The following is a 24,103-nucleotide window of genomic DNA, read 5'->3' on the forward strand; positions in this document are numbered from 1 at the left end:
AATTCTTTCTAGTCTGTAAACTGTAAGCGTGTGTCTAACGAGTAAGATGCTGCGATGTTCCAATAGAAGATTCTACGTTCTCTGGCGTATGACAAAATTTTGGCTTTTAAAAATGTTTTCTTTAATTTTTACACGGAAAAAAGTGGTTAATGTTACCCTTGGTACCAAGATGGCGGCTCGTCTCTGATTCCAGCAAGGAAACAGTGGGGACGCACGTTCTAACCTAACCTAACTATTCTAATAAATTACCATAATTATTAGCAACCAAATTATTAGAATAGGTTAGGTTAGGTTAGAACGTGCGTCTCCACTGTTTCCTTTCTTCTATTTGCTGGAATCAGAGACCAGTCGCCATTTTGGAACCATAGGTAACATTAACCAAAACCTTTAACACGTTTTAAAAAATTTATGTTAGTAATAATAATAATAATAATAATAACATTTATACTAATTTTTGGTTTTTTAAATTAATAAAAATATTTTTATTACTAACCTACAGATGGCGGTACATATCAACATTAGTATAAATTTAAATTTCTTGAATTCAACTACTGTATTTAAAATACATTTAATAATATTTTACATTATCTTTTTTATTTATTTGCGAAAAATTATATAATGTAAAATTTATATTTTCTTATTCATTAAAACTTTCTTATTATAAATGAATTTGTAACATTTAATATTAGTATCGTATGTTGATTGATCTGTATTAAATACATTAAACTATTATGATACTGATATTAATATTCTATTATTTTGAAAATACTCACAAAATACAAAGAAACAGAAAAATATTTTAAAATTTTTATTCAGAATGATGAATATTTTACTAGAAAACAATGACATTTTAATTTTAAAAAGTAATAATAATAATAATAATAAATAAGTTCTAGGTAAGAAAAGGTATCCGTTAAGATATTGTCGGAATCGCTTATATTGAAAAATAATGGCAGATTATTTTTTTAAATAAAGGGAAAAGATTAGATAAAGTAAAAAGCATCCGTTAAGATAAATAATCAAGTATGTTGCAATACAAAGAAAGCATTAGTCAATTTTATTATCAATACTTGGCTATAAATATATTAACGATTTACTTCACATTTAAGAAAACAATACATTTTCTTTGTTTTAACATTTCCCCTTTTAAGATTACGTTCCACAAGATATAAACATTAGAATTACATCAAAGGATTAATACGTTTGGAAAGTATTAAGTTTAAAATACAATACACGGCATTTATCTCATTGAAATTAGCATCACTTTATAGACGGCCGGATGGCCGAGCGGTCAAGGTGGCAGCCTACCGCTCTGGGGGACCCGGGATCGAATCCGAGCGGGTCGAATATCCCCAGGAATTTTTCGGGGGTGGTCCGTTCGAATATGTCGGGCCCCGTCCCTCACCACCCGGTCGCCCCATTGTGGGCCTGGCCGAACCCATAATGGGCTTTCTAAAAGAGGCCCTCTTAGTGCCCACAGGGCGGAAAGAGTTAAAAAAAAAAAAAAAAAAAAAAAAAAAGCATCACTTTATAATATAATTTTGCCTTATCATTAAGATGAAGGTTCATTTCCTGGCCTGTTACTGGCAGAAGTGCAAAAGGTATCCCCGTACTGTACCCGGCCAGTCAAATAATCCAGGAGCAACTGTGGACCGTTTATTAGGCCTATACATAAAACTTTTTCTAATAAGAATAATCAAAACTTTTTTCGTGATTATTAACTGTTTTAAAACTATATATAACTAAGTGTAAAAGTAAACACTGTATAGCAAATTCTTAATTAAATAATATTAATAAGGGCGTCGATATTGTTTTTCCACCTGAGCGGCCAACGATCCAGGAACGGCCCTGTTCATTTATATGTTATATCAACAAAACAAATCATCTTGGATCTAAGTTTGGATGTCAATGCCTTTCTAACAAACTCTTTTGTAATCCCTAAAAGTCTTCCGACTGTGACCCTTACCCCTGTAGGTTGTCACTAAGCATCTTCCCACCTACGGCTCCTCTCGATATGTCTTGCAAAATCATGCCAGATGGAAGAATATAGAAGGATTCTGGTAAATAAATCTACTTTTTTTCTAGGAACTTCTGGCTGAGGCTCTGATTCAATAGCGGGGGCATCCTTAAATTTGATCTGGAGTGGCCCGATCTCTTACTATTAGACGTTGAACTACACAATCTCTTCAGCAGCGATACCGCAAAATAGCTCGATTTTCACGATTGCTTTGTGGACAGAACCCGGTATTATACAAAGTAGTCATTTAAAAATTACAAATCGTTTGACTGTTATAATTATTTATTAAGTGAAAAAGTACGCGAAATACAGTACGATGGTACGCAGTAAAACACGTGGCATGGCATACTAAAAGAAAAAGTACAGTCGGACGGAGTTTAAAAACGTTTCGTCATCACGTAGATGCGAGCCAGCGAAATTTCCGACGAGATACGTTAGCGAGAGAACAAATGTGATGCAATTTAAAGCGAAAATGTCGAATAACAATAGCGAGGTTGAGGCTGAAGTTTTAAACGCGAAAACGTGTACGTCGGACGTTCAGCGCCGCTTTCCTGTAAGCCTAGAAATTTGACAATAACGCTTGGAATGTCGAGCATGATTCCACCGACTTTCCAAACGCCATTGTCAAACTTCTAGGCTTACGGGAAAGCGACGCTGAACGTCCGACGTACACGTTTTCGCGTTTAAGACTTCGGCCTCAACCTAGCTAATAAGAGTCAGTAGCAGGTATCTACGAGAGTAAGATTTTCAGTCCCGCAAGCGAGAGATTGTCTCTCATTCGTGGTTGGTTTCGCTTCGCGAAAGCTATTCGCTTGTGCCAGTAAATATAGGTGGCATATGAGTCGACCAAAATGGTTTCACGAAGGGTATAGCGTGCTTGACAACGTACGAGAGTTACTTGTGTGTTGTCTTTTTAATAACTTTTCTCTCTGTAGTCAAAACGTTTTATTCGCATTTGTATCCGACATTAATCCTAGTTGATTTCGTAGTTGTTTAAGTCACGATGATTACACTTTGTGACATTTTAGAATTTGTGGCTGATCGAAAAAGATGTCTTACAGAAGGAGAGGAAGTACTAAAACTGATAACTTCACATCTATCCAGCTCTTTCTCAGAAAACAATTCACTTCAGTTTCACCACAGCTAATTTTGCTGAGCTTAAAATTCTTTTATACAAATGTTTTCACTCTATCTAATATAGGCCATCGTCAGGTTTAATATTATAAATGTTCCAAAATGGAACGTACCGTTTTCGAATATTTTACATATTTAAAATTCAAAAAAATAATTTAACTTTAAAATAAATTGAAAAAAGTGTGTATATTAAATAAATAAATGAACAAATAAAACATAGAAAACAAAGCTAAGTAGAAAGAAATTATTTAAAGGTTTTTAAGTGCCATTCTTTTTTCTATTATATATTTCCACACTGTTGGATACGCATTAGCATCCATGGCATTTAGGCAACTGTTTTTCATTTTACTTTTATAAATTTCCACCTTTTCCATCTCCAACGCAATGGATGGAGAGTGCACCGTTTAAATGACTTTAGCCTCTTCCCATTTTACAATCGCTCCTTCAGTCTGTGCCGTAATTGCTAATAGTGTTGTTAAAGTGGCTAGAAAATATAGTGTCGAAAGCGCTTATATCCTTCCAGTTTAACCGTTGGGTCCACACATCGAGGTTAGTGACGTCATAGAAAAGGTGGCGCTGACGTCAATCATTGTGCTACTTTTTGCTATGGCTACATAATATCTTTTCATACAACAACATTGAAAGCGATTAAATTTGTGTTTGTAAAGTAAATAAATTCATAGGAAATGTTAGTCGATGTTAATCAATGTTAAACGTTAATTTCTTGGTGACATTTTTAAATTATATAGATGAATGGGAGAAATATGCTGATAGCAATGATGGTAAAGGATTTTTAAGCAAAAGCCCATCTAGAGCTCAGAGTGAGCATTAACAGTACTCTTTCGTTACTCCAATACTTAAGTCAACAGTTCAAATATAGCTACATTTCGTTTAATTAATTAATTAAGCCAGGAAAAAAATAATTTCTTCGGTATTGTCCGGCAGTATGCAGGTTGCAATGACCATCCTAATGCAGGTCAGTTTTTCACAATTATTAATTGCTTGAGCTTCTATAATTTGGCTAGGTCACATAAAACAGGTAATGTGCAAGAAAATATATCAATTCTGATTCTGTGTGTACGGTCCTTGTAATCCAAAAAATGATTCTGGTAGACGATCATACAGCAATGGTTAGGAAATTTACGGTTTATTTAATCAAATGCATTTCGGGTTGGCTTATCTCCCAACCCCTCTTCAGTGCTGTCAAAGAATACAAATTATGGCAAGGTTTCCAACAATATTAAACATTACGTAAAGTGAAATACATTAATATAAGTTCTCTTTTCTCTGTACCAAACTTACCACAACTTGATATAACAAATAATCAGAAAAAAATTGATGAGTTACTTGATCCTGGAGACATAGATAAGTATATTTCTGGTAGCAATTGGGCGGTAAATGATCATTACTCATATATCAGAAAAAAAAAGTGACTCACGTTTAATTTATTTCTAGTTGGCTGCACTGAACATAGAGAAATTGTCACTAAATATATTGTAAAATTTTACTTACTGACTAGATTACATTTCCTCATAAAGGGTCTGAATACACTAGAAAGGAAAAATTCTACCTAAAGCACAGGCGAATCACATAGCTACCGTACTGTAACTGCAGAATTAGGCTAAGAATAAACGATTTCATCCAACTTTCTGACCAAATATTTAGTTTATATATATTACTCCACTGTAATTTTTAATTCTTTTCTTTTTCTTGAAAAAGCTGAGAAATCTACATGCATATTAATCTGTAATTTTTTAAGATTTTTCAAATATGCAGTGTATGAGTAGTAGCATGAATTTTGTACCGTTTTCGAGAAACAGCTGCACATTAAAAAGTTTAGTTTATATGCGTAGGTACTGTACTTTTGGCAGTAGGCTAGTAATCGTTTATTCGTTACATACTTAATTTTGTAATTTTATATTGGGACAATAAAGTAACATTCAGCATTTATATTTTATATACTGTGTAGAATCTAATTGAAATTTTATATTGCTTTATACTATGTCACATAATACTGTATGAACGGTATACAGTATTATGTAGCTGATGGTATTTACCTAATAAGTTCTAAGTGGAAGAGATTCACAAAGCCATATAAAAGTTACATTTTATTATTAACAATATGATAAATTCTATTTTTTAGTAAATATGAATAAACCTTGTCGGTAATAACAAGAGTAGATTACTCTTATACTCTAAATCAGCTGCTCTAAATAATACTTGTTTGTACAGTACTCAACAGTTGTAATGTAAAAATAGACAGTACAGTGTGGGCTATTTGATTTAAAAAGAATCTTAATTAGCATTAATAAAATCGAATTCCTTCATGAATAAATGTTAATAAAATAATACTATGTAATAATTGATTGCTTGTGTTATGATTTATTATCGATCTAAACTCTTTTACTACTAAAAATCCCACCTAAAACCAATATAAACATAGGATGATATAGCCAATGTAGCACAACGATTGACAGCAGCGCCTCTAGCGGCAACCTCTAATAGAGGGGCAGAAAATAAGCTCGATTCCGACACTATATTTTCTAGCCACTTTAGTGTTGTGTCCTTTGTCAAAATTGTATGTATGTTCTCGCAGACGTACCTCCAGGTTTCTTCTAGTCACACCCACATAATCTTTTTCGATTCCTAACTGTTGATTTTCAAATGGAATTTTATATACCCCAGCTTTACCTTCCTTTTTTACGCTGTCTTTATCGTTCCGTAGCAAGCTACAGATATTAGATGCTCTTTTATAGATCATTCTCGATTTTTATAAGAAAAAGAGCATTTGATACAACGTTGATAAAGGACACAACAACACAATATTATTAATTATAGCACAGACTGAAGGAGCGATTGTAAAATGGGAAGAGGCTAAAGTCATTTAAACGGTGCACTCTCCATCCATTGCGTTGGAGATGGAAAAGGTGGAAATTTATAAAAGTAAAATGAAAAACAGTTGCCTAAATGCCATGGATGCTAATGCGCTTCCAACAGTGTGGAAATATATAATAGAAAAAAGAATGGCACTTAAAAACCTTTAAATAATTTCTTTCTACTTAGCTTTGTTTTCTATGTTTTATTTGTTCATTTATTTATTAAATATACACACTTCTTTCAATTTATTTTAAAGTTAAATTATTTTTTTGAATTTTAAATATGTAAAATATTCGAAAACGGTACGTTCCATTTTGGAACATTTATAATATTAAACCTGACGATGGCCTATATTAGATAGAGTGAACACTTTCTATTCTAACAAACTACTTTATACCCATAGCAGCCGCCATTATGTAGTTCGCGCTAATACCGCTAGGTGTCAGATCTATCGTTGGCACAAGCGAATATCGCTACAAACTCATCGTTATCTGCTATTAATATTACACATTTTTGTAATACCACTGCACATACTTCACCCTACTGCCACACAGTAATTGCCAGTCCCTTTACAAAGGGACATGTTTTAAGATACGTCGTGAATTATGTTTTCCGCTTTCAAACAAGCGTTACTTACGTATACAGACACTCAAAACGGGAAGTTCGAAAGGTTTCTTGATAACTAGCGCCCTCTCATTCAGTTTTACACCAAACTAGGTGAGTACTCTTACGCTTTGGTGACAACACACAAGCCACATCATGACCAGGAAGGAATTTTCCGATTTTAACGTTGCCCACAGCCCTCACCACCCTATTAACTTCCCGTTTCAAATTCTCCTGTCAATTGTCTTAACTAATCATTTGGTATTATCGTATTTTAAAGTTAACAACAAACAGTTTCCATCTAAATCTAAGCAAATAAACTATTTTTAAATTTATAAAGCATTATGCGCAACCCGCCCAGGACCCAATTTGGCAGCCTGTTATATATCCAGCAGCTTTTATTGTCGTTCTATCAACTCTAACCGAGGCGGAAAATAAGCATTAATTCTTTCTTTAAAGCCATTTTAATTCAATGAAGCGTATGTTTGGAGCAACACAAGTTTATTGGGCTGCAATTTGAAAAAAATTGTAGGCCTAAAATTCCCACTGTCATCCGTCCATCCTCCCGTCTTTCCTTAATTTCGAGAACGGAGTTAGATAGATGAAAGACGAGACCAGGTATGGAAACCTTAGGGCGGAAGGCCCCGATTATACACGAACCTGAGATGTAAACCGAAATTCACGTTATTTCAATTCAAAAATTTCCCCCCAAAGGTGTTAGATAGACGACCGGCACGACTCTATTGTTAAAGGAAAAGTATGATGTACGGGGGCAAGCCACTACTAATTTGAGGTGGAGAGCATATGTTTTAAATTAAATAAATGAAAAATATGAAGGTAACCTTCATTTCGCCTTGTTTCGATCTCTGAAGGTCAATTATATTTTATCCAAATGCATCTCCGTTAGGTTAAGAGATATTCAAGGCGGCAATAGTTATTGCCTCACCCTGTATATTATGAATCTGGATAGTTCATAAAATATAATACCAGTGTAATTATACTTTATATATTTTTATTATAAAATATATTAACATTTGGAAAATCAAGACAATAATTATTTGCTCTGAAACATTCTCAAATCAGTTTTATTTATTAATTACTATGAAAATTATTTAATTTTTTACAACAGATAACAGCTAGACTTCAAATTTATATTATTGATAAGAAAGTGCAGAGGTTATAATTCTTATCTGTTTTTTCTACCTAGTAAATATTCCAAGAAATTATTTATCAGTTTATAGGTGATTAAATAAATTTTATAAATCCATATTAAATAAATTATTTAAGTTTGTACTGTATCTTTATTACCAATTATTCGACGACAAATTAACAATTTTGTAAAACACTGTATCAAAATAGGTGTATAATTATTTCACCTGATTTATTCCCATAATAAATGAATTTTATTTCGCTTAATTTTACTATAAACACACTGAAATAATTTAATTATTTGTTTCCGTTTTAATTTCACCCCGATACATTCAATTTATTCTTACAAAGAGCGATAAACTTGACAGGATATCTTTTTCAAAATAATATTTTGTGATAAGAAAGATAAGATCTGATATGGATTTCTAAACATTTGTCAATACATCGTATCTTTTAAGGGTTTCTTAGCATATATTATTGTAATATAATATAATTTGATCTTAAATATGAATTTAGGATCAAATGAAATTATGAATATTCTCACAATAAATGAAGAAAAATTTTAAATTCGAATAAAATTGTAATTTTTATACGCTTAAATATATACTTAAGTATTATCTTCTGGACAACACCTAGACTTGTGTCTCTAGACCAGGGGGGTTTAATGCAAATTCAATAAAATTCCCACCTTATGAGACTGCTAATTCACAATTAGAGCAGAAATAGAAGGCACGACACAATATAAATAAAAAATTAATTTTAATTAAAAAAAGATTTTTGGAAAATTTTCTAGTGTTTGTTTTCCTTTCTCTTTAGACGTTTAGAGGGTGCTAGAGCTCCTATGGGTGCGCCACTGGTCCTGGATTATCGGAACCCGTTCCTCACCACCTGGCCTGGTCAAAAGGCCTTCTTAGTGTTCGTAGGGCTAAAACAGTCAAATGAAAAAATCCAGCAACGAGTTACGTAACTTTTCGGCTTTGTTAAGAAATTTTGTTTTCAAAATAACTTTTATATTATTAATCACTCTATTAGTAAATAAATTGTGTGTAATGCCAACTATGACTAAATTTTCTTATAAAAAACTTATATTATTATTATAAAATGGCAAAAAATTTAATTTTGAGAGTTGGGATGAGTTTTATATAAAAAAAAAAAAAAACTGAACAAGTACGGGCGCTAGTAGACGTTAATCCGTATTAATTTGCAAAGACTATACGGTAAAAATAATCTAGATTAGACAGTCCAGACTAGGGTGACGAAACTATGGCACTCGTGCCCAAAGTGGCACGTAACGTATCATATTATTTCGATTTATCATCTGTCTTTTTCGATCATTCTTTCAAGTTTATCACCAGATCATCCTTTTTTAAATCAGCTTTTTTACATTTATTCTAATTAAAACATATTCATTTAATTTATTTAAATATCGTTATTCGAAGTCAAAAATTCGACACGCGTAAACATCTTTAAAACTAAGTACGCTTACTATACGGCACGCGGGCTCAAAAAGGTTTGCCACCCCTGGTATCGCTAGACACTATCTAGCGATACCAGAAACAACCTAGTGTACGACACTAGTATAAACTTTTAAAAAATGAAGTACGTGTGGACGGCAGGCACTACTCTAGGATAAAAAAATTTTTATAGTAGGCTATTAATTCTGAAATTCCCAGAGTTTATGAAACATAATACTTCTTTTGTCTTAGATAACTGTCGTGAACACACAGAATGATCTATTATTAGATAATAAAAGAACGTTACATACTAATTTTAAATGAAATATAGATTAAAATTTTTAAGTGATATTACTATCGAATTGAAAAACTAGATAAATTGGCCTTGGCAATATGTTTGCAGATAAAAAGATATTTAGGTTATATAAGTTATATATATATACTACTTTCCTGTAAGATAAAATATTAATAGGATTCAACTTAAGTAAGTACTAGTCAGTGTGCAAGCTGTAAATTTTAAATACATATTCTTGTTGTAATAATGAAACAATTATATCATTATTTCATATAGCATTTTTTTTTAAATGAATTTTATTAATATATTTTCTTTATTTCTTAAACAGGTCTATATTTTTTTTAAAAAAAAAGGTACATTATTTTTAGAAACTGCTCAATTAAAATGGCGTTTCCAACGGCAGGAAAGGTATTCTCTATTCAATTTGTTTTAGTCGAAAGTTTGAGTTTAAAAAAACAAATATGTTTATATTTAATACTAACATACAAAAAATGTTTTAATATCTTTCGTTGTTTTTAATAGCCCATTCAATGTAAAGCTGCCATTTCTTTGGGAATTAACAAGCCTACTATTATTGATACTGTAGAAGTTGCAGTTCCTAAATCGTGGGAAGTTAGAGTTAAGGTATGTTTATAATTGTAAAACACTTCTTCCATCCATCCTAGGACACGTGTCCATCTCCTTGACCTTTCACAACTAAAATTTAATAGCGTCAATGCCCCACATATACAAGCTACCATGCCAAATTTAGTTTCTTCATCTTCACCACGTCCTGAGATATTAAGCGAAATAGACGCAAATACATACACACGCATCCACGGAATTTTTCTTCCCATTTTTGACTTTTTTGGGTTCAGGGAGTCTCAAAATGTGGAGATTTGCAAAATCTGCGTTTTCTCCTTGTTCTAATTCACGGTCACATCTAATTTTATCCGTAATAGGCGACCACGAAGAAGGATCGTTGAAATTAATAGAATTAAACACCTCTTTTTCTTGTTTTGTCGAATTTTCTCGTACAGTATTCCAATTTCTTCTTTAACTTTACCGTTGAAGATCAAGAAAAAAGAAGTGGTGTTTTCTTCAAATTCAATCGTCTTTTCTTGAGCCTCGACCGGTATTGTCTCGAGAGCTTAGAATAGCTTGTATTGTACTCGGTTTTTCTAGCCAAGTTTGCAACTGTTATACTATGTTGATTTGTTTCATTTCTCAATTATCTTCTTTTCCTATATTCGGCACCACTGGGTTTTCTTGACGCCATTAGTAACGAGGAAACGAGTGTATCGAGCAAGAGCGTCTGACGCAAATCGTTAGTGTGTTTAATTAAAGTATTTGACGAACATTGCTGCAAGATACATTTTACGCTTTTTATTTTGCAATTTATTAATTGTCATTTTTTACCAATTTGGCGCCCTTTCCCATTGTTCAACTGAGGCAACTCCTTTGTCTCACTCTTGTCCCGGTTCTGCTAAAGACAATCAAATTCAAAACTAACCGCTTTCAAAATTAGCCTGTTCTTTTTTTTTTTGGTAATTATGGATTTCTGGAAGCCTGATATTTGATCCCGCCGGCACTGTCAGAGGTATCTGCAAAGGGGGGCCAAATGAGGCACTCGCCCTTCCTTGCAATTGAGTAAAACAGTTCATAAACTTACCTCGTTACTTTTACAATTATAAAGTATTGATTTTTCATTTTGCACGTTAGGTAATAGCGACAGGTGTATGTCATTCGGACTTATTCTACATTGAAGGCGGAAGTAAAGATTTCCCTTTTCCTTGCGTTCTTGGTCACGAAGGAGCAGGAATTGTAGAAAGTGTAGGCAAGGACGTAACAAAAGTAAAGCCAGGTGAGCATATCTTTTAAAAATTCACTTAAGGTTTTAATTTTTTAAACAATAATAATAATAATAATAATACTTTTACAGGGGATCATGTGATATTACTTTTCATACCGCAATGCAGAGAATGCAAACTTTGTAAGCATCCCAAAACTAATTTATGTGAAAAGTTTGAGTAAGTATAGTTCTTTATGAAAATAGTCATTACTGATTAACCATTAAAGAAAATGGCCTTAACATTTGTACGCACGCTAATGTACTGTGCAGTACGTGCAAATGTATATATACAGTGTATTAATATTGTCACAAGCTTCTTGACAATGTAAAAGGCTGTCCATTCAATGTTTTCATTTTATGATACGTATTTATTTACTTTAATAATTAGAGAAATCAATTTTCTCAGGATATACCACGATAAGTGCGTCATGTACGACAATACAACTAGAATAACATATAAAGGACAACAAGTATACCAATTCAATGGAATCAGTACGTTCTCGGAATATACAGTAACTGCTGAGATTGCAGTAGTGAAGGTGATTAAAATGTTTGCAGATTTAATGTTGCAATTTATTAGAATTTAATTTTAATTTTTTTATAATTTAGATAAACGATAAAGCACCCATGGATAAAGTTTGTCTTTTAGGTTGTTGCATATGTACCGGTTACGGGTCAGCTATTAATACTGCAGATGTTCAACCTGGTTCGACGTGTGCAGTTTGGGGACTGGGAGGTGTTGGCATGGCTGTTCTCATGGGATGTCGGGCAAGAGGAGCTAAGAGAATTATTGGAATAGATGTCAATCCAGATAAATATGAACTTGGTAAATCGATCTTCACTTTAATACGTACATTCATGTAATTAAAAGTCAATTTTAGCAGCACCCAGAACAATTAAGGTTTCTATTAATATCTACTGTTTTAATAAATATTAGCATCTGAATTTTATCAGGAATTATCTAAAGCTAAAGAGAAAAATAACAATTCTGAATCTTTCCTAGCTTGCCCTTAACAAGATTATCCATCTCTTCCACATAGCAACGTATAGTCTGATGTAAAATTGAAATACTTTCAAATTTTTCAGCTAATTCGTCTGCACCAAGAACTTTAACCATGCAAATTGATAAATTAAATGAGCAACTATTTATTGGGGCATCGTCACAACTCCAGGCTACAATTTTTTTATCATATTTTTTCATTTATTTAATTTAAAATATATGCTCTTCACCTCAAATTAGTACGGTAGTGTCTTGCCCCTGTACAGCATACTTTTCCGTTAACAATGCAGTCGTGCAGGTCATCTCCTTTCAGGGAAAAAATTTTTAAATTGAAATAACGTGACTTCCGGTTTGCATCTGAAGTTTATATATATTTAATCGGTGCCTTCCGCCCCTACGCTTTCCATATCTGGTCTTGAATTTCATTTATCTAACACCGTTCTCGAAACATATACTGTATATGCACAACAGTTGTAGACTCACGACAGGTGGAATCATATTTTTTTTCCTCCCTCCCGCAGCAAAGAAGTTTGGATGTACCGAATTCTTAAATCCTAATGACTATAACGAACCTATCGAAGACGTTTTGATAAAAATGACCGATGGAGGATTGGATTATACTTTCGTATCAGTAGGAAATATACCTGCTATTGTGAGTTATATACACCCGTTTAATTTTCCAGCTAAAATACTATTATGTCAAATATTACTGATTATCTGAAAACTTCTAGAATTCTGGATTGAGAGCCGCACATAGATGTTGGGGTGTAGCAATATTGATTGGATTAGGAGATTTTGACAAGACGCTTGGTGCTAAAACTCTAGATCTTTTGAAAGGAAAAACATGGAAGGGAAGCGTTTTTGGAGGTAAAAATGTTACTCGTATAATAGTTTTAAATGAACTTTTGTCTTAAACATTAAATATACACGTTTTATTTACTACGTGTAGGGATGACAGGTGACGATATTCCTAAATTGGTAGATATGTATTTGGAAGGAAAATTCATGATTGATGAATTTGTAACAAACACTGTGCCACTTGAAAAAATAAATGAAGCGTACGAACTCATGAATAAGCCTTCCAAATTGTAAGTATAAAATTCAGTTTTTTATTACGAATTTTTAAGCATTGAAATCGAACAATAACTTCGAAACTCTAAATAGGATTCGGCCATTTTATATTCAAAATTTATCACATTACTAATACTCATCATTTCACCGTACTGACGAATGCTCTGAAGTCCACTTAAGTTGGAATTCAGAACTATCACTCAAAAGCCACTCGCCCTCACCTTATACATTTCTTAATTCAGTTGAAGTGAGTATAACTCATTCTCACACTTGATATTCAGTGAGGTTGAAATGAATGCTTAATATAAGTACGCATATCAGGAACTACGTCTTATTTTCGTAATGAAATTGTGACGTAACTGCAGTCATCGCCATGGCGTATACAAATGTAAGATGTGCCACTGAATTGAATTGTTTAATGCCCCACGTTTTTTCCTCTTAGAAATGCTGATACAATAACTTTTCTTGTATTCGATGATAAAAAATATAATTCTTACAATATATAGAAGTAAACACAATTTTTAATTTTGTTACTTTCAATATTTAAATCCATTAAATATTGTTAATTGCTGAACATAAATAACGTAAAACGAAACAGATGCAAACTTAGATATTAGAGGTAGATTAGTCTATAAATACTTATTTCGTTTATAGACTAACTTAAAAATTATACCTAATATATAATACACGTTATAATATAAATTCATATTAATTAATTTAATTTTTTACAGAATAAGAACAGTTATTAAATATTAATCATCAACTATCCATTTCCTGGAAAGTGACAAGTTCAGATTTTCAAAAATGAAAAGTATGAAATAAAAGTATCATTTCAAACGAGTATTTATATCGTAAATTTCACAATTACAAAACATACATTGTAGTATTTAATTAGATAGTAAGTAATTTTTAATCTATAGAACTTTATAAAGAATCAAGAAAATGTTATAAACAAGCTCTTATTCAAATCATAAAGCGATATTCAATGTCATACAAACTATTATAAGCGAACGAAACTGTAACCAAAGCGAAATGTCGACTACATCGTACTGTGATACAAACTGAGGTTGAACATCTGTTGTGAAAGATTGATTGGTCAAACGAACCGAAACTCGGCAAAAGTGAGATTTTGGTTAATGTAACCCTTGGTGCCAAGATGGCGGCTCGTCTCTGATTCCAGCATGGAAACAATGGAACGCACGTTCTAACCTATTCTAATAATTTGGTTGCTAATAATTGTGGTAATTTATTAGAATAGATTAAGTTAGAACGTGCGTCCCACTGTTTTCCTTGCTAGAATCAGAGACGAGCCGCCATCTTGGCACCGAGGGTTACATTAACCGATATTTTACAACTCCTAACTGGTCGAATAATCACCGAAAGTTTGTACCGATTCGTACACCAATGTAAATCTAGCTTAACTTTTTATTCTAATTTTAAAAACTGAACAAATTAAGCATCTTACTGCCGCCACCGTGTTTTAAATTTTCATATCTTCATAAATATTTCAAGACCGCTTTGTTCTTGCACTATAGGGATCGTGTAAAATAGAAAAATTTCATTTCATATGCATATGATGAAAATATTTCCATCAGTCGTTCTTTAAAATAGGAAAGAAATATTTTCAATCTTACGCGATTTATAAGTAATCAAAATGTTCTTATACAGGTTGGTCTTGGTCCATTTTAATCAACCCACTGGATATAATAAAAAATAAGTTAGACTTCAATGGAGCCACAACGCTCATTACTTCTGACAGACTTGTCTAAAATCTAGTAATATAACAACATAACTTACGAAAACTTTAAAATTATTATTTAATACTTTTCACTGAAGTAATGTTTGTCTAATACTTTCCACGAAATCTCTGAAAAACTTGGTCTAATACTATTGTTATATACAAAAAGCAAATATTCGCAAGATATAGCGAAGATAATTGTAGTCTCAAATATAAAAACGTTGATCCATTCTTGATAATACAGTACAAAGACACAATTTTGGTCTCGTACTAAAAATTTTAAACCGTAATCCGAAAATGGCGAAAGCTTTAGAAATATACAGTCTATTATTATTATTATTACGGACAGAGAAGATATATAAAGTATTTTATGCTTAATTAACAAAAATTTATAAATGTCCAAGAGGTTTGTAGTTCATGATTTGTGATCCAGTGGCAGTTATTTTCTGTGTTAAAATTGTGACATCTCGCTTAAAAATCGCGCTAAAATCAACTTTTTAAAATTGTTAGTTGAAAACGTACTACTGTATTTAGCGATGTTTCTATTTTTTTTTAATACGAATCATATTCTCAAACCTGTTTTTGTGCAGTCTTTTTTTGTGCGATTTTTTATACGTGCAATGTGTTTTGTGCAATTATTTTTGTGCAGTATATCAATTTGATTGAAATTCATATACTGCACACAAAAAATCACACAAAACAAATCGCACAAAAATAGACCGCACAAAAACAGGTTTAAGTGTAATTTTTAAACAAGAACATTTCCAAAATTTGGCATGTTTTAAAACTATGATTTTATTACGACGGTCGCTACCGTACTTCCAGAACAAAGTCGAGAACACGAATTTTATCTGTTAAGCTCATTTCAATGCATTTCCGCTCAGAAGCACTTACATCTGCACACAATTTCGCTGCCACTGTTGAAAATATAAAAGCAAGACTACCGCTTTCTCTGTCGGATACATTTCTGAGAAGTATCGTGCTGCGCGATACTATTCAGAATTTTGCTTATGGCCGCGTATATGCGAAGCAGACAGTGTATAGCGAAATGGGTTACACTTTTATAACCGCACCAACAACTAATTCAGTTTTTGAGAATTACCTTGATTTGAAATTTGGGGAAAGTCAGTATATACAGTATTAATATATGTCTGTATATGACAATATTTGGAAATAACTGGATTCAAATTCACTTCCTTTGCCAAGCATATTTTTCTTTAGTGTAGAAAAATGATCTATATAATTACATCCTTGTTTAGATATTATTTATTATTAGAATTACTGGAAAATTATTAAGAAATATTAATTGTTATAAATCAGATAATAATAATTATTTAATTATATAATAAGCAAATATATGTGTATATATAATATGCTTATCACATTGTTATATAGGATAGGTTGTTGTTAAACTAAAATCACTCAAAAATAATAGATTACTGCACTAAAATGATTGTGCAGTAATTTTATGAAAAATTACATATCATAATTTTTGTCTTTAATAATATTTAATAGAGTTCATTAATTTTGTTTCACAATTTTCCAGAAAAAAATTACAACACAACATTTCATATTCTAAATCATATATATATATGATATATTAATTAAAAAACATTTCAGTATTTTATCATCATTACTATGATTCTTTTTAAAATCTAAAATATATATTCCATTTATTGAATAAATATTTATAATAATTCTTAAACTGATTTCTTGATAGTATAAATAATTCTTCTATACAGAACAAAATGATTTTTAATCAGAAGAATTTTATTTTTAAGTAATTACTGTATATCATGTATTTTTAATTGTTAGAGCAAAGAAAATATTGTTTTTAACAATACATTACCCACTTTTATTTGTGCAATAGTATAATAATAAATATATAATTTTTTTAAAATAAACATAATTCTTAAAGATGTAAATCCATTTAGAAAGTCTAAAATATTAAAATATTTTACTACTTTTAATAATCATGCCATTGTGCAAGTTTTTGGGAGAAACTAAAAATGATTTATATGGTAACAACAATGAATACATAATAATTGAATAAAATGTTTAATATTAATGAGTATGGATTTACATTTATTCGAATGGCATGTAAAACATTCTACATAAAATATAAAAAAATTCTTAAAATTAATTTGATTGTTTTAGAATCTAAACAAATTAAAAATTAAATGTCAACAATTTAATAAATTCAATAACTGAAAAAGTCTTTCACATAATATTCAATATATGCAATTTACAATATTTTAAATTTTCAACTGCATTAATTTAGCTTGCCTGTATAGTCCTTATTTTCAATGTTTGTTTTATCAGTCACTGAAAATATGCACATAGCAAAATAAAACAAAACATTCAGAGGGAAAAAAAATGACGATGACATGTCTTAGGTACTACTAGCAAATTAACCAGATGATGATGACCATGATCCACAGACTAGTCTTATGGCTTAATGAAAAGAACCACGGAATCCTCGGCTTTGTTGAAAGCCGTGGCCCTGAAAGTTTCGGTTACCGAATCCTCTCCCGCGGTGAAATCCGCGCCCGGACGACATTCCCTGATCGCGAAATCCGCGACCGGGAGATCTACCACGATTGAATCCCCTTCCTCGACCAAATCTTCGGTTGGGAGACATCTTACGACTACGATTGAATCCACGTCGTGGAAAATAGGATCTTCGCGATTTGTAACCGTGATCTGAAATATTAAATAATTTTATTTATTATTTACAACAAATTCCACAATTTCTATTTCTAATTATTCAAATGTTTTAATAAACCTATTTAACTTGAATCCTAAAAAAATTTAATTAATTAAAATCTAACTGCATTTTAAATAATTATGTAATTAAATAAAAATAATTTTAAGTTATAATAGATCTCATTAAGAATAGCATTTTTATTGATAAGTATATGGTCCATACATATAAAATACATTATGAAAATTATTAATTAAAAAAATACTTAAAAATAATATATTATGACAATGTTCTATAAATTCAAAAAATATTTTCACATCACTAGATCCATAACACAATTTGATACAAAAGCTTTAGAAATGCACGGTAAACTGGTACTGGTAAACATATCAATATTTAAAATAAATTGCTTCTACAAATACATAAACACAATTTACAAGTAAACTAAGTTAATAAATTTACTAACTGAATAATCATTTCAAACCATGAAAAAAAATATGTATTCTATATAATATAATGAATTATAATAATAAAATATATATATGTCAGTTATTATACATAACAATTGCACAATTTGAAAGCATCAAATTGTGATAACATTACTTGCTAAAATATCAATTTTACTGAAATGTGTGTATGTAAATTTAGTTTTGTGCATTATTGTGCATTACTTTTTAAAAGCAGCTGACAGAATTTAAAAAATTGAATGAAAAATGTTTTAATTATTATTAACAACTCTGCTTCTTGCCCTTACATTATTATTTAACTTATTCTTACATAAATGAAGACTGTTGTAATTTATATTTATATTGTGATAAGCCCTGAAATGTAACTTACTACAGTCTTAGTTATGTAAGAATAAGTTAAATAATGTTTTAATTAAGTCCATTTTATTTAACATTTATAAACGGATAAATGAGCATATACATAATAATAATTCTATTATTATTACAGTGGCGTCCTGGAAATTCAACATTCTATAAAACTTGTGTTGTTAACAGAAATCTATAACTTTACACTAGAATCTATCATTCATCTCTGACAACACTTGATAATAGCACCAATTCTGTGTTAACAAAGAATATAAGCCTTTTTCCAAGGTGTCACTACAAAACACCACAAGGTAAAAATGTCACTAACGCAAAAGTAGTGACTGAATAGCCATTTTTTAAACTTAAAATTTAATTACAAACAGAAATAGTCACTATTGGTAAGTAGATATGTGAATTTGTACAAATCAGTGGTGTAGCATGGGTGTCAGCCGCTGGGGCGGAAGAAAATTTCACCACCCCCTTATTTAGGTATCTCAATTTAAAAGACTAAAATATACAGTAATTCTAAAGAACTTTTCAGCAATAACAATCATCATATTGTGTATTGTACAGATTGAAATTTTTACAAGATATTATTATTATTTATTGTGAAATTTTGCCGCCCCCTAAAAGTGCTGCCCCCACTACGCTATGCCACTGGTACAAATATTTACAAAAATTCCACTATTTAGACTAACTTCATAGGTTCCTCTCATTTTACTGTTAACACAGGAGCACATAAAATTCATTTTTGGTTACTTGTTACCTTCAGTCCACATTAAGTCAAGTTTGCAGAACTCTACTGTATTTGTAAATTATGAAGAAAGAAAATTTTCTTGTTAAAGGATACAATTCTTCATCTTATTTCTATCTATCAAGTTATTGTTAATTTTATTACAACCATTGAACACTAGTAGCTGATTGCAATGTCTTACCAACTGGCTGGCTATGTGAAGAGTTCCAGGTTTTCTTCACATGTAACACCTAAATAGGGGCTAGTTTTGCATAAAAATTCTCTCAGAAGACACACTCCCTTGACAAATTGCCTGTGTGTTGTATTATGTTGAACCATCAATCAAATCCAATTTTAGTATGTTACACAACTACTAGTGCATAAAGAATGATTTTTAAAATACAACACTACCCTCCCCAGTAGAGTGTTGTAATGGAACATGTTTAACTCGTTGAGACAAATTTTATCATCAATACAACCCACATCTGTACAGTGTACAGTGGAACCTCACTTAATGAGCATAATTCGTTCCAGAATCTTACTCGTAATGCAAAACTCTCATTAAGCAAAATAGTTTTTCCCATATAAATTAATGTAAAATATGATAATGCATTCCATGCCAAAAAAAAAATACTCAAATATTTTATGTATAATGTTTATTCAAAGAAAATTATACAATATACACTGTTAAGGAGTGTGAATCATCATTGTTTCTTCTAGTGTGGAATGAACCAACCTGAAATGTGAATTTGATTTGCAGAGAGAAAAAAAAAAAAATTCACAGATAAACACAGCAAACAATATGCCAAATTCTTGGGCTATGTAAAGGCTATAATTAAATATCAGAAATTAATTAATTTGACTAGAGGTAGGCAGTTATGCTGCCATCTCGTATTAAATTTAATAATTATAAATAATTAATTTTTAATTTAGGCATTTCTAAAATTTAATTTGGAATTGGTCATTAAATTATTATGAGATGGTAGCATAACTGCCTACCTCTAGTCAAATTAATTAATTTCTATTATTTAATTATAGCCTTTACATATACCAAGAATTTGGCATATCATTTGACGTGTTTTATTATATAACAGATTATGGTTGTTGATGTTTATTCATAATATGTGTGAACCCAAGTTTGGAAAAATGTGTGATCACAAGCAACACTAAGATGCTAGTTGAACGAGTGCTAAATACAGACTGATGGAACATGCACACAATCCAGGATTTCCCCTCTCCCCGACACTCGTTATGTGAAACATCGTTTGTTAAGCAAGTCATTATTTTACTATTTGTTTTACTTGTTATGCAAAATACTCATTATGTGAGGTGCTTTTTAAGCAAGGTTCCACTGTATTTGATATTCAATTACTCATTCTTGACCTGTATTTATTGCACAGTATTCTTGCTGATAAAAAAAAAAGCTCTTTGAGATTCTGCATTAGTTAGGGGAATAACTGACAAATAGTCTTAAAAAAAACTGCAAATTTTTTCCTCCCTACTTTCAAGGAAATCATTTAGCTCTTGTACTATTGTTAATGCTAAGCCATTTAAATTACAAGTAGAAGAAATATTTTCCTTAAAAGAAACTAAAAATAAGCAATGACTAAATTGAACTTTTCAGTTCTCTGGATATGATGCATCAGTCTCTAAACATTCATTACTAAACTACCAAAGTAATTTATTTACATTTGGAGCAATTCTTGGAAATTCTCAAGTTGGAGGAGAAAAAACTAAATAGATTCTATGTCCTAGTGAAGGAATAATGCACATTGATTTGTACAAAATTCTGCAATGAATTTGTAAATTTTAACACATTAACCAAAGAAAATACAAGTTAAACATTTCCGTAATATGAACAGGCAGTGTCATGATAAAAGGGCATTCACACATTAAAAAACTGCCTGCATATAATGACCTAATATTTGTTTACAGTGCATATACTTTATTTGTATTTATCAATGTAACAAGATGATTTTCACTTATTTGATAACTGTCCAAATTATAGCATTCAGGGGTGTACTGAAATATTACCTAGAAGTAAACTAATTCTGAAATTAGTACTGTGGGTAGCTATCAAACTATTCTAATATTGTTTCATATATAAAATGTATTTATTATTTTACATTTCAAATTAATTACAGTCAAACCTGTTTTTATGCGGGGGATAGGGACAGCATTAAAAAAAACGCATAAAAAAAAAAAAAAAAATCGCACGAAACTTCACGAGTGGCTATGAAAAATAGTTTTCGCAACACAATTAAAAAAATATTTTTTTTATGCGGTCAATAGGGACCGCATAAAAGAAGTCTCACATAGAAAATAACTCAAAACCGTACGAAATAGAATTTATTGACAACAGATGTCAGCACTTGACTGCATCGTCTGGTCTATCGTCTGTTTTACATATTTTTGTCCAGGTGGTGTTTTGTTGACTTTAAAAGTAAATTATTTCATTTTTCGCATATTCATGCAATAATATTACTATAATAAGTGCATTTATGCTATAATAAGTTTATTTAGCTATAATAAGTCAACATGAGACATGACGAATCGCACGAGACTAGTCGCCAACTATACCGCACAAATAAAAAATCGCACAAAAAAAACCGCACAAATTAAAAATTCGCATTAAAAAAATCGCACATAAAAAGAGCGCATAAAAACAGGTTTGACTGTATATCCAAATGAACACCTTATAAGAACTATCTTTTCTTGCAATATATTTGCTGATTATAGTTTTATTAATCTCAAAACACGACAATCCACTCAGTTCAGTGGAGACAGACAGAGAGAATGATATAGCCCCATAAATCTTTCAGTAATAAAAAACTGAAATCATTCAAATTTCAGTCTTTACTGGTTATCTAAATGACTTTATTGAGAAAGGTCTTTCATTATTTCAACAAATATCAATCATGAAATTTTGGGATTTGCATCTACCTGATTTTGAAATTGATATTTTGGACAGGATCCCAGTATTGCAATCATTAGCTCTGGATTACAGTGCTCTTACAAAATATCTGAAAGTATGAAAAAAAAATTCAAACTTGACCATAAGAGAGAGAAGTTAAAGACTTCCAAGGAAAATTTTTATTTAAATAAATAAATAAATACCAAAAAATTTACTTTTTAGGTTTAAATAATGAGATATTCGATGTAACTGAATAAAAAAATAAATGGTATTAGTTATGAAATTTATTTTTAAAGTGATTTTTAATTGGTAATTTGTAAATGGAAAAATTCTCCAATGAAAAATATAAAAAGATCACTCTCTTTTCTTCATTTTTCTAAAAATAGCTACTGCAGCATATTTGTTTATGGATATATCCTAATGTTGCTCTAATTAATAGCAGTATTTCAAAACGATTTTCATGTGTTAATTTCAAAAAGCATTTTTAAAGGCAGTAATATCAAATATTAAAAATGCCATCTTCAAAACAAAAAATTAATAAACTTCAGTTAACGAGAAATTATCGGTAATTTTCAAAAATATTTTGATTATTCTAGAAATTAAAAAAGTTTTTCATATTTACCATGACAAACTCAAGACACAATTTATTAAAAGTGAGCCAAGTTTCAAGACACCACTATCAGTAGCTTACGACAAACTTATCATTTAATGCAAGCATGGATAGAATCTAATCCAGCAAACAAAATGGGTAATATTCAAAATCTTGCATATTTGCATGTTTTAAATTTTAAATGATATTATATCAATATCAAACACTACCTGTGTTATGATTGGCATTGCTATCAAAATCATTTTACAACGATGATGATATTTCTCCAATAGAAAGCATATTCAAGGATACTGTCTAAATTATTTACTGATGGGGTTGCCACTAATCTTACCTTATTCATTCATCGGCCTTCTTTTGTAACTCAAAACTTCATGTTTTATACAACTGTATATTATTACAACTGTATGAGATGTCCAACTGACACTCATTTTCAATCATATTCCATGTTTCTCATTTTTGTTCATTAAAAATAAATTTTTTTCTTATTCTTTGTAACATTTTTACATTATTCAAAACTTCTAATATGTTTTATAGAAATTTGCAAAATTTTTATTGTTCTCCATTACTAAAATGACAAAAGTACTAACAAAATAAAGCATACATTCTCATACTTTTGGTAATCTTGCAGAAACTTCATAGCCTTTTTTGATAAATCATACTATTTATTAAAAAATTCTGACTTCAAAGAAGAATCAGTTCAGCTAGAATTAAATTAGTAACTAAAAATACAACAAAATAGCATTTTTAACTTCAGAAAATACATTTAATTATAAATGTTTACAACCTACTTAAGGTTATCCCAGATAGCAGATTTCTTAAAGGTGTCTACAAAAAAGTCTGCCAATTTGATGATTTCAAAACCAAAAATAATGAATAAATATAAAATTTTATCTGCATATTTTATAAGCAAATGATATTATGATAATTCAACCCACATGTTCATACAACCTTTTCTTTCTTTCTTTTTTTTTTTTTTAAATAATTAGGTATATGATTCTAATAGCTGGTTAAACGACAGCTGGCAAATAGCATCTGTATTTTGGTTGAATAATTTGGCCATCCCAATTAATATTAATATGAATGTTGATATTACTTGATATTAATATATGTACTACGATCCAAAAGTTTGGGGACTTGGCATAAAATTCCTTACCTTAAAAA

The 24,103-nt window shown here is 30.7% G+C and overlaps 2 protein-coding genes across 3 annotated transcripts in view; one reads left to right on the top strand and one right to left on the bottom strand.

Annotated features, from left to right (window-relative positions):
* The first annotated feature begins 9,846 nt into the window (after positions 1-9,846).
* LOC136972139 (alcohol dehydrogenase class-3-like) lies at positions 9,847-14,274 on the top strand. Its single transcript, XM_067266691.1, has 10 exons — positions 9,847-9,937; positions 10,052-10,153; positions 11,231-11,372; positions 11,451-11,538; positions 11,767-11,899; positions 11,970-12,186; positions 12,882-13,012; positions 13,092-13,227; positions 13,310-13,448; positions 14,163-14,274. Exons 1-10 carry the CDS (start codon positions 9,914-9,916, stop codon positions 14,185-14,187), a joined length of 1,137 nt encoding a protein of 378 aa, XP_067122792.1. The 5' UTR covers positions 9,847-9,913; the 3' UTR covers positions 14,188-14,274.
* Positions 14,275-17,116: 2,842 nt separating this feature from the next.
* The window catches only part of LOC136972136 (nucleolin-like), an 82,343-nt gene continuing 75,356 nt past the window's right edge, over positions 17,117-24,103 (bottom strand). The window contains exon 8 of one of the 2 annotated variants that reach the window (XM_067266687.1): positions 17,117-17,872. In XM_067266687.1, the coding sequence (XP_067122788.1) occupies positions 17,625-17,872 (248 nt within the window). In that variant the 3' untranslated portion in view covers positions 17,117-17,624. The remainder of the gene's footprint in view (positions 17,873-24,103) is intronic. The other variant, XM_067266688.1, reaches the window with a different exon arrangement.

The sequence above is a fragment of the Centruroides vittatus genome, unplaced genomic scaffold, assembly GCF_030686945.1.
Source record: "Centruroides vittatus isolate TY-2023 unplaced genomic scaffold, ASM3068694v2 contig_2818, whole genome shotgun sequence".
Lineage (NCBI taxonomy): Eukaryota > Metazoa > Arthropoda > Arachnida > Scorpiones > Buthidae > Centruroides > Centruroides vittatus.